At 50.7% G+C, this 11,353-nt stretch overlaps 1 protein-coding gene across 1 annotated transcript; it reads right to left on the bottom strand.

Annotated features, from left to right (window-relative positions):
• Positions 1 to 4,457: 4,457 nt before the first annotated feature.
• LOC120318102 (potassium voltage-gated channel subfamily C member 1-like) lies at positions 4,458 to 9,789 on the bottom strand. The gene is made up of 3 exons (XM_039365368.1): positions 9,493 to 9,789; positions 8,701 to 9,225; positions 4,458 to 6,860 (listed from the first exon to the last, which is right to left on the bottom strand). The coding sequence occupies exons 1-3, from the start codon at positions 9,760 to 9,762 to the stop codon at positions 6,054 to 6,056; spliced, it is 1,602 nt and encodes a 533-aa protein (XP_039221302.1). The 5' UTR covers positions 9,763 to 9,789; the 3' UTR covers positions 4,458 to 6,053.
• Between the last annotated feature and the right edge of the window lie 1,564 nt (positions 9,790 to 11,353).

Below are 11,353 nucleotides of genomic sequence, written 5' to 3'. Positions count from 1 at the left end.
CAGGAACCACAGGGTAACTGGGAAGCTGCACTGAAGCTGAGCTCATGGCGACCATCTTGATTTTTTGACTGCACCCTGTGGACTCGTTTTGACCTTGTCTCTTGCCTTGGCTTCCAGTTTGCCATCTAGTAATAGTAATAGTAATAGTAGTAAAGTTGGAAGGGACCTTGGAGATCATCTAGTCCAACCCCCTGCTCGGGCAGGAAACCCTACACCATTTCGGACAAATGGCTGTCCAGTCTCTTCTTAAAAACTTCCAGTGTTGGAGCATTTACTGCTTCTGGAGGCAAGCTGTTCCACTGATTAAGTGTTCTCACTGTCAGGAAGTTTCTCCTTAGTTCTAGGTTGCTTCTCTCCGTGATTAGTTTCCACCCGTTGCTTCTTGTCCTGCCTTCAGGTGCTTTGGAAAATAGCTTAATTCCCTCTTCTTTATGGCAGCCCCTGAGATATTGGAATACTGCTACCATGTCCCCCCTTGTCCTCTTCATTAAACTAGACATACCCAATTCTAGCAACCGTTCCTTATATGCTTTAGCCTCCAGTCCCCTAATCATCTTTGTTGCTCTTCTCTGTACTCTTTCTAGAGTCTCAACATCTTTTTTACATCGTGGTGACCAAAACTGGATGCAGGATTCCAAGTGTGGCCTTACCATATCCCACTCTGTTGGGACATTACTTACTGTTGGACCTGATCAGTGTCCTCCAAGGCGATGGTGGTGGTGGAGGAGGACTTCCTAATCCCCCAGTGACCGAGTTGGGTGGCTCCTCCTGGCCTTTGCCAAATTTATAGCCTCCTCATTTAGTCCCTGATAGCCAGCATTTCTCCCATTTATCAGGAAAACGAGATCGTCCATGCCTGACAATTGAAGAAGTGTATTCTTTCATACGGAAGAAACTCCACATGCATGACAAGTAAGCCATGAACCTCTAGACTCAGAAGGGACTCTCGAGGCCATCAACTCTCCTCCTGCCCAAGCAGGTCATCAAAGTGAAGCACCCAAATGGATGACCCAGAGGAGGTAGCCCCGTTCCCAGGGACATGGCTTTTCCTGGTTGACAGCTCTGTGCTTGGAAGAGTTCTTAAGAGGCTTAAGATGTTATCAGTGTTGCCCAGAGAAATGGCATGTCTTGACACCAAAAAATTGCCGGTCCTTGGCCTGAAGGTGGAGGTGCCATTGCCCACCCCGGATCTCTGCAGACACCTTGTCCACCACCCCAGACAGCTGCTTTGCAGGAAGGCCTGGGTCACAGCTAGCGAAAGTACGGCAGGGTCTCCCTCAGCTGGAAGAGGGATGCCTGAACGAATGGGGGCCCTCTTGAGGTGTGGCTTCGCTGCCTGAGCTCATCTTTAAATGGGTTCCCCCAAATATCTATGGAGATTCTCAGTCATCCAGGTCACAGTTGTCTCATCAGGTCATAATTCTCTCACAGTTGTCTCATCAACCCATCAGGAGAAGATTCAACAGCCCATCTGCCTTTGAAAGACAAGGGCCACTCTTTTGAAGACAGCAAAGTTCACATTCTGGATAGAGATGACCATTGGTTTGAAAGAGGGGTAAAAGAGGCCGTTTATGTCAGAATTGAACAGCCCTCTTTCACCAGAGAGCGAGGAATAAGACACCACCTATTTCCTGTCTACAAGACAGCCATTTTAGCCATGCCAGGAAGATCCCACAGCCATTTGCACTTGATTCAGGTGATCCTGAAGGCAAAGATAAATGCCCCAGTGGCCTAAATGAGAATGCTAATGAACAGACGATTGCAAAGAAAAACAGTCCTTCCGTTTCCCCCACCCACCCACCCTATCCTGTTAGAACCTATCCTTCTATTTCCTCACCATCCAGTCTCAATTCTCAGTACCTCTCCTTCCATCCCACCTGCTATCAGAACTGATGAAGCTTCTGGGATGAGAAGCGAAACATCTTCTTCCTCAAGGGGAAAAAAAAACCAGTCCAATTGCCTCTTTGAAAAATCACTTTTGAGGGTTCCCCCAATTGTTGGAGGCAGCAATAAAGAAGGAGGCAAATTGTATGGTGTGGATGCTGGCCTAGGAGGAGAAAGACCTAAGGGTGACCTCAGGCCAGGTTATCTGTCTCAGGTTCTGCAAGATGCATCGATAGCCTTCTTTGGTGAACTGAGCAAGAACGTCCAAACATAAGGGATCTGCAACCACGAGGGACAAATGCTAAGCGCCCCCTCCATCCACAGGAATAAGGAAGGGTCCACATCCTGACAGAGCTTGGGAGCAAAATGAAGGCCTAGATGAGAAGCTGTTCCTGTGCACTGAAGCCATCTTCCCCATACCATTCTTAAGGTTACATCCTGACAACCATCCTCTGGCTATTCAGCTGCCCTATGGGTTTACTGTGGAGGAAGAGGAGGAGCTGCACACGGTGGATCTCCCATTCAGGAAGGACAAACAGCCCAGTTGTTCTCCCTCGGGTGGAGGGCGGGCCTGGGACCAGTCTGGGATGGATGCGACTTCGGCAGATGGCTAGAACAGCAGTGGAGCCTCGGGAGAGAGCAGGGCCTTTCTCCACTGCACCGCAGGAAGAGCCCTGTGGGTCACCTGCATCTCCACATCCTCAAGGCAGTGATGGAGGCTGGCAGGAGGTACTACATGAATGTCCCCAGCAAAAGCGATCAGTCAGTTTGGACGTCTTCCTTCCACCTGCCAGCCAGTCCAGCAGCCAACAGCAGGCCTCACTCCCCACTGCACAACCCCATGGTCACCATGTCCAGTGCAGGCTTTTCTTTGGCAGAAAGCGCAGACCTGATTTTCACCCCAGAGCAGAAAATGGCAGTTAGGCAGCTCTGTTCCGCTGAGGAACAACTTTGTGGAAACAGGTAATAATAGCTAGTAAAAAACAGATTTGGCAGCCTTCAGTCTGCAAGAAAACCACCAAGCTCAAAGACCATCAAGGACCCTACAGGTCAATCCTGAGCTACATTCTGTTAGTTTTTAGTTACCGTGGGGCCACTAGGCTATGATTGGAATTACCAACACATTTTTTTAAATGTGCGATTAATGTATTGAGCAAAGAAAATGGAGACAACTAAGCATTCCAGTATCATTATATCCCAGGAGGAAAAATGGGTCTCTGATCAACAGACCCTAACCCTTGTGGCCTCCCAATACTCAGCTAATCCTTGCGATCTATTCTCCCCCCCCCCCCAGCTACACCTTTAACAGAATACTAACAGAATAACAGGAGCTGGAAGGGACCCTGGAGGTCTTTTGTCCAATCCTGTTTAGGCAGAAAACCCTATATCATTACAGACAAGTGGCTGTCCAGTCTCTTCTTACAAGCCTCCAGTGTTGGAGCATTCACAACTTCTGAAGGCAAGCCATTCCATGGTTAATTGTTCTGTCAGGAAGTTTCTCCTTAGTTCTAGGTTGGTTCTCTGCTTAGTTTCCATCCGTTGCTTCTTGTTCTGCCTTCAGGTGCCTTGGAGAATAGGCTGACCCTCCCTTTTTTATGGCAGCCCCTCAAACATTGTAAGACTGCTTTCATGTCACCCCCTACTCCTTTTCTCTAGAGTAGACAAACCCAATTCCTGCAACCATTCTTCATATGTTTTAGCCTCCAGGCTTTTAATCATATTTAAGGTGATTAAAGTTAAATCTTGGACCGCCTTTAGGCAGTCCGAGAGCTCCCTCTGCTGGGAAGAAGTGTTTTTCTAAAATGCTAGCAAGGAAAGGAGGAAACTTATAAGATGCTTCCCAGGATGGTGAATGAATGTCAGTTTCTTATATTTGTGATTTTCAATTATCACGATTCCTCAGTTTTTTAATTCCTAAATTACCATTCCTTTACTAGTTTATGATTTTAAAACAAAAACATTATTCACTTAAATTTTATTTTTTAATTAAATGTATATGAAATTTATATCTTATGTAACAATCAGATACTTTAATTAAAAAATAATGGCTAAAATTGAGCTGTTTAAAAGTTAGCATCATAGATGTATAGTGCAAAAGTATTTTAAAACAAAACTGAATTTCAGTATTTCTAAAATTAATCAGAATTTTAGGAAATGCTTTACAAAATGATCATTTTTAAACAAATATTGACATATAATTAGTGCTGAAATATTTTCATTGATGCATACATTTGCTACTATCTTCAAAAGAATAATTGGAAAAGTTGATTAAAACATTGGTTAAAATTAGTGAAATTTTACAAAGTTACATAGCTTAAATTTTCAGCAAAAAAAAGCAATTTGAGAGCTACTGGGAAAAAATTCCACAGGACTAAAAATGGATGAAAAGGTTGACATTTCCCCATCAATTATAAGTAAATAACACAAGCTAAATAGAAGCAGAGTGGGAAAAACACAAGAGAGATAAAGTTCACAGAATTATTCTTCAGGCTGATGTGAAAAAATTACTTGCCTAGTACCGGATCCGAGAGACACACACATCTTCTCTGAAGTCCTAAAATGGTACTTCTGGGATCCCTTTGTAACCAGATTGGGCCGAGCTTTGTATGGACACCTCTTCTTTACAAATAGGAAGCCCCACCGAAGCCCTGCTTCAGAGGGAGGGCTGACATCGCTAGCAGTTCAAGAAGTTCACAGACGGTTACGATGTGATTAACAACCTCCAACTCAAGATGCCACAAACTTCTCTTGGCTCTCATTTGCTTCCTTCTGCCTACTCCACGCTTAGCACAGCTACTTGGGACAGGCACAATGTTTACACACAATGTGAAATCCGGCTAGTTTAAATACAAATGTGTCTGCCCACTAAACTTGGTTGGCATTAGTTTGGGTGCCTGTGCAGATTAGCCTTCTGAGCAAGCCCCTGGGGGGGGGAGGGGGGAGAGCTGGCCTGTGAATAGAGTGCAGGACTACTAGGGAGCAAGTCAGACTGTGTGTGGCAGAGGAGCCTGTCAGCCTGTAGGTGTCAAGATTGTAAATGGCCTCATAAGAAAAGCATCTTAGATGGAAGAAAAAAGTGCTATTTTACACTACGCTTATTAACAAAACTAACACCACCTCTCTCCCCTTCTTGACCGGAGAGGTTATTTCAAGGCAAGGAAATGAACTTTTGAAACCAACCACCCTTTTATTTCTTGAGCTTGTGATCATTTGAAAGTAATAAGCTGGGAGTGGGGAGAGAAAATAAGCAGGAAGGGAGGACAAGAGGAAAGGCGAGAGCTAGAACTGCTTCAGAAGTCACTAGATCTGAAGTGGCCAAGTGTGAAACAAGACAGCTGGCATGTCTGGTGCCAAGGAGACTTGGCACGAGCCCTCTGCCTCCCTGGGACCAGGGAAGTTGTCCCAGAAGCAAACAGCAGAATTCCAGAGGGGCCAGCGCCTTCATAGCTTCTTTGGGAGGAGGAAAGGGCAGTTGGGGGGGTTCTCCCCCCCCCCCAAGCTGTTCAGGAGAACTGAAAGAGGGAGCAGGCATGTCCTTGAGCCGGGACTCAGTTTAGGAGGGGGAAATAAATTCTGGGGAGCACAAAGGGTTGCATTACCAGTTAGGTAATTCATGACGCCTGCATGGGAGGAGAGCTTCACAGTGTTTTGACTCTCCCACAGGGCTGGTAGGGAGGTTATTGTTTTGGTTCTCTGCAGTGGGCATGGAATAGTGGAGCAACCTAGGCCGTCCAGGCTCCAAGTTATTTGAGGGAACTTCTGGCACTGCGAAATGGTGCAAGGGAATAAAGAATGCCAGAAGTAACCCCCGAGTGGGAGACAGTAAAAGGTTTGCCAGGAATTAGAACGGGAGTATAAATCATAAAAAATCTGGTTTGCAATACTACAGGGGCCATTTCAGTTCAAACCCCCCCCCCCAATTGCTTGACTTTACAGGCTGCTTTATGGAGTACGTCTCTGAAGGAAGAAGAGCTGCTATTACAATGCGGCAGAGTCCGCAACAGTCATCTCAAAGCCGAACCAGGCCAGAGCAGGGGGACATGGCAGACAGATGAAGGTCAGCAAAAGACGCAGCACAGAAGATCCAATTTAATTCAGCAGGACATTCTGCAGTTCAGCGTGGAATGGAAAGGGGTTTCCTCCTCCAAATAAAAGCCTCAATCACTGCATTAGACTTCTGAGGTTGTCACGGTGGCCTTCTCTTCTCGCTTCTTCTTTTCCTTAATTACAGCAGAAATATAATAATTCTTGAATTTTATAAAAAAGATGGGGATGGGGATAATGATGGTAAGCAAGCCACAAAGCACCGCACAGGCTCCAATCACTTTGCTAGCTGGGCGGGTGGGATGCCTATCACCATAGCCTACGGTGGTCAAGGTGATGACAGCCCACCAGAAGGATGAGAAAATGTCACGAAGCAGTAAATCTGGGTGATTCTCGATCAATTCGGCAAACAACATGAGGGTGCCAAAGAAAAGGATTTCAAAAAGAAAAACCCACATCAGGATGGCAATCTCCTTCAAGATGGACTTGAACATGTAGGGGAAGACTTTCAGCATCAGTGGGGTTTCCACCAACTTGAAGACCTTCAAGAGTTTGATGATATACACCACACGGAACAAGTTCAGCCAACACGGGAGAGCTTCAGGCTTGTGTGCATGTCCGCTGAAAGAGAGATCCAGGCAAACTGGGAAAAGTGCCAAGAAATCGAACACATTCAGGGGCTTTTGAAAGAATTTCTTTTTGTCTGGGCAGAAAACGAGTCGAACGACAAATTCACCCATAAAGCAGAGAATGAAGAAAAGCTCCAGGTGGAGGAGAGAAGGTATCTGGGGACACAACGATTCCACTGAATGGTAGTGGATGTGGGGGTGGGTGAAGTTGCTGCCTCCTATGGAGTCTTCAGGTTGGCCTCCTTTGACACAGAGGATAATGATGACAGCAACATTGAACAGCAGTGACCCGACTGCAAAGCCCTATAAGGAAGGAGAGAGAGAGGTCAGACCTCAGTTGCTAGGAGCATCAGGTCTCACCACCATCGCCCCAATTTGATTGTAAATCACTCAGAAACTACAGTAACAGCCATAGTCACAAACCAAGGGTGCCACTTCACCTTAAACTTTACATACAACTATATATTCAGTTTCCCCCGTATATGTATTTCTCCCTTCTCTTGTATTGTGATTAAATTCTTCCGGAACTTCCCCCTCCCATTAAATAGCGATAAAATTAAGTGGAGGATGTCTATAGGAGGCTAACTGCTCCCATTTCCAGCTTTAGTGGCACGGTTTGGGTCCATCTGGAAGATTTGCTGCTGTTCTGGAGACTTTCCACTTCTATTTCCCTCCTTGAAAAGTCTACAAACGGAAGACAAAAAACAAAACACAGATCTCTGAGTCGCTAGATGTTCTGCAGCCAGTTAAAGGAGTTAGGAGTCTGGATTTTAAACGGCTGGGCAAGAAAACATTGAAAATGAAATGTGTCCCTTTTCCAAGATTGATAAACTCACCACTTAAAGAATATTCATGACCTCCTTGGTGCCAAACAGTTTTTTTTTGTAAGCAGACCCTGAAAGCAGATCCCAACAAACGGCTCCAGGTCAAGTTTGAGCTTCTCTTCCTTCTATAGGAGGTTTCTAAATTAGCTCAACAATCGGTCCTCCAATCTTCAGAAGAGCACTGTCCCCACCCCAGGCTAAGGGACCATCTGGTCCATTGGAGAATCCTGACTCACTGAAACAAGGAGCAGAAAAGAAAATTGGAGAGAGACAATCAAAGAGGGGATGAAATGGGCAGGACCATGAGCAACAGTGGAGGAGGAAAGCACCTGGTGGACAGAAGCACAACATGAGGCAAGAGTGCGATGCAGGTACAAGACAAAAGTTGGTGGAGGCCACATCTGCAGCAGCTCAGGATCAAGCGTGCTCACTGGTCTCTCTATTTTTGCAAAGATCAGGCCAACCCAGAATATTGCACCGTGCGCGGCATTTTAGGAAAAACATTGACATATTGGAGCATGTTCAAGAACGAGCAGAGGCATTGGGGACTGTTCAGCCTGGAGAAAAGGACACCACAGGGAAATTCCGAAAAGAAAAAGCAGCCAGAAACCCACTAACGTGACATCCCCTTTGACCATGAGTTTCTCCAACCACACAAGCGGACAATGCTACACGATACGGCAGAGAATCTGGAGATTCCACTCAGTCTTGCACCTTCTTGTGTTTGGCGGAGGAAGGGGGGGAGGTGTGCTGAGGGGGGAGGCTGCTCTCCCACAGGACCAGTCATTCTCCCAGGAACAACTGTTGAACACGGGTTTAGCGCTCTTCCGAAGAAATGGCAAACCTACGTTTAGAGTTCCTGCTTCCTAAGCAGGAAGCCCGAGTTCCAAAGGAGCCCCCCCCCCGGGAGAGCCGACAGGGTTGGGGGCCTGTGCTGAAGCCAGATCTCCCTGGGCTGCTCCCCCCCACCAGGCCTGTCAGCTGCACGGGCAGAGCCTCTGGCAGGGTGGGCAGGCAACACTCGGCTCCCCCTCTCCCCCTGCCCTGGCAGCCAATCCCAGGCAAAGGGGAAGGGTCGTCCCCCTCCTTGCGCCCCTCCTGTCCCACACCTAGGAAGGGGGGACCCGCCCCCACCCCCGTCCTCTTCGGCAACCCCGCCAGGCCCTCAAACCGGGCTGGAAGATCCCACGGAGCTCCGAGGGAGGCGTCGCTGTGAGCGGGTCCTGCTTGCCCCACGGACTGCGGCTCTCTGCTGGGCGGGGAAAGGCTCCAGACCGGGGCTACCCCACCGAGGGGCCCCGCGCCCCCCGCCGGCTCACCGTGGCCCAGGGCGAGGAGTGCGGCTCCTCCAGGAACGCCCAGGCCGGGCGCGCCCACCGCGCCCACGGGCCGCCCGTCCCGCGCGGGACCCGCTCCAACAGGCCGCGCCGGTCCTCTGGCTGGCCGGGGCCGCCCTGCTCGGCTTCCTCGGCTTCCTCGCCCTCCGGGCAGAGCTCGCTCCAGCAGCAGGCGGGCAGCCGCGCCTCCGAGAGCCCCCAGAAAGCCAGCTCCGTCCGCAGGGCCGCGCGGCAATTGGCGGCGGCGGCGGCGGCGCCGTGGAGGTGGCCGCTGCGGCAGAGGTGCAGCACGTGCTCGAAAAGGCGGCCGCTCCGGTCGAAGAAGAACTCGCCGGCGCGGGCGTCGTAATCGAAGCGGGCCGCGGCCCCGGGCTCGGCCAGCCCGCCCAGCTTGGTGCCCGGGAAGGCGGCCAGGATGCGGCGGCAGGTGCGGTAGCGCAGCCCGCCCACGTTCAGGGTAACCCGGCTGGAGGGGCCCTCCATGCCTGGCCCGGCGGCTCCGGAGACCTGCGGAGGAGGAGGAGAGGGGTGAGCGGAGGGGAGAGCGGGGAGGCCCGAGAGCCCCGCTCCACCCGGCCCCTCGCGAACAGAGCCGCCCGCCGGGCTGCCCTCCGCCGAAAGCGGCGCCGGGCTCTTCGCTGCCGGCCCGGGCAGGCGCGGCGGGGCCGTCCGGGCTCTGCTCGTCCTCCTCCCGCTGCCCCTGGCCGGCCCACCTCGCAGGGCGCCTTGGCCGGGACGGCGGCTGGGCGCGGAGGGAGCCCCTCGCCCCTCTACCTGGCCGGGCGCTTTGCGGGCTTCCGCCCCGCCGCTGTCCGCGCTCCGGCTCGCTGTCGGCCGGGGACGTCCCCGCTTCCCTTCCGCCCGCGGCTGGCCGAGCGGCGAGGACCGAACCGTAGCGGCGGCGGCTCGGTCTGTCGGACGCGGAGCCTCCCAGGCGGGCGGCGGAGCGAGGCGGCCAATCCGCAGCCAGTCGCTCCCCCCTCCGCGCCCCTTCCCGCTCCAGCCCGGCTGGAAACCGCCCGGCCACCCCGCCCGCAGCCGCATCTGGGCTGGCGTTGCGCAAGGAGGGCAGAGGCGACCCCCTTCCTGGCCCGGAGCCCCCCACGGGGGTTTTCGCCTTGGAAAAATGGGGGTGGGAAATCTCTCTCTCTCTCTCTCTCTCTCTCTCTCTCTCTCTCTCTCTCTCACACACACACACACACACACACACACACACACACACACACACACACACACATCCAGCGCCTTCCCCCCAGGCATGAGCTGTGCTGAGAACGGGATTGTTACCTTAAATAATTGTATAGTTGCAAACTACTTTGTCACTTTCCATAATGAAAAGCCTTAATGTAAGGACCCACCCCACTTTGCATCTTAAGGAGACAGAACTCTTGGAATATTCCTTCCACCAGGCATCCTTTATTACAGTGGTTCTCAACCTTTTTAATGCTGCGACCCCCACCTGGTCGTAAGTCGAGGACTACTCAACCAGTCGTAAGTCGAGGACTACTCAACTGGTGCAGCATCGTTTGCAGAATGGGACTTTTGGCGGGCTCAGCAGGGCAGGGACAGCCTGGACAATTCCTATTGGCTTTTGAAAGCCAATAGAATTAGACTCTATTCAAGACAGTCTATTCTATTGGCTTTCAAAAGCCAATAGAATAAAAGGGAGTAGCACAGCTAAGGAAAAGGGGAAAAAAATGGCGGACTGTGTTGTTTGGCGACCCCCGTGAAATGGTCGTTCGACCCCAAGTGGGGTCCCAACCCACAGGTTGAGAACCACTGCTTTATTAAGAGAAAATGGTTGCAGACGTTCTAGACAGGACCTGGGGCCCAAGTCCTACGGTTCAAGGTCCCCAGCAGCCCCACCCCACCATCTTTCCAGCGACAATCCCAGGCGTTACATTTCCACCCCTTTTCCCTCACTGCAGGTGGAAGGGAGACTTCAGAGAGGATTAGATGAGAGCTAATGGCCTCATTGTTATGTTTAGTCCTTTTGGTGGTATCCACATCCAGTCTCTTTGAAGTATACTGAAGGAAGTGAGGGCCATAAAGCCCCTTTGTTCACCCCCTTCCCTTCATCGTATGGCAGAATCCAGAGAGGGCAGAAATGGGGTTTTCCATAGTCAATAACTAGAGATGAAATATAATTGGATTCTGACAGCCTTATAGAAATAATTCGAAGAAGCCAATCAAGGATAAACATTTGCTTCTGGGGGGGGGCAGGCAAAGAGGGTCCTTGGCTGCCTTTCTTTGGGATTCCTGCGCCAAGCTGGATGGGGGTGGTGGACTCAAAGGCTTTGCCTGACCCCCTTCTCTTCCCCAGGGCTGTCGTTGCTTTACCCCACTTGAGACAAATGGGTGAAATGCATTTTATCAGCCTCCTTGCTAATTTCTCTGCCATCAAAACCAGGAAGCCCCCGGGAGAGGGGGTAGAAGTGGGATGCCTCTGTCTTGGGCAGGGTGGGTAGATGCCTGTACCGGTCCTTTAACCAAGACATCAAACTGCAAGATGCAGCCAGGCCAGGTCTTGAATTAGAGACTGTGGGGAGAAGTGAGCCACACATGTGGGCCTTTGGTCTCCCATCTCCCTGGCAGAGAAGTTGGGTCCTTGTGGCACGAGAAATGTGGGGTCCCA

Source organism: Crotalus tigris, unplaced genomic scaffold (assembly GCF_016545835.1).
Source record: "Crotalus tigris isolate CLP2741 ecotype Arizona unplaced genomic scaffold, ASM1654583v1 scf7180000020062.1902635, whole genome shotgun sequence".
Lineage (NCBI taxonomy): Eukaryota > Metazoa > Chordata > Lepidosauria > Squamata > Viperidae > Crotalus > Crotalus tigris.
Note: the sequence above shows the minus strand (reverse complement) of the source record. Positions and strands in the feature narration are given on the sequence as shown.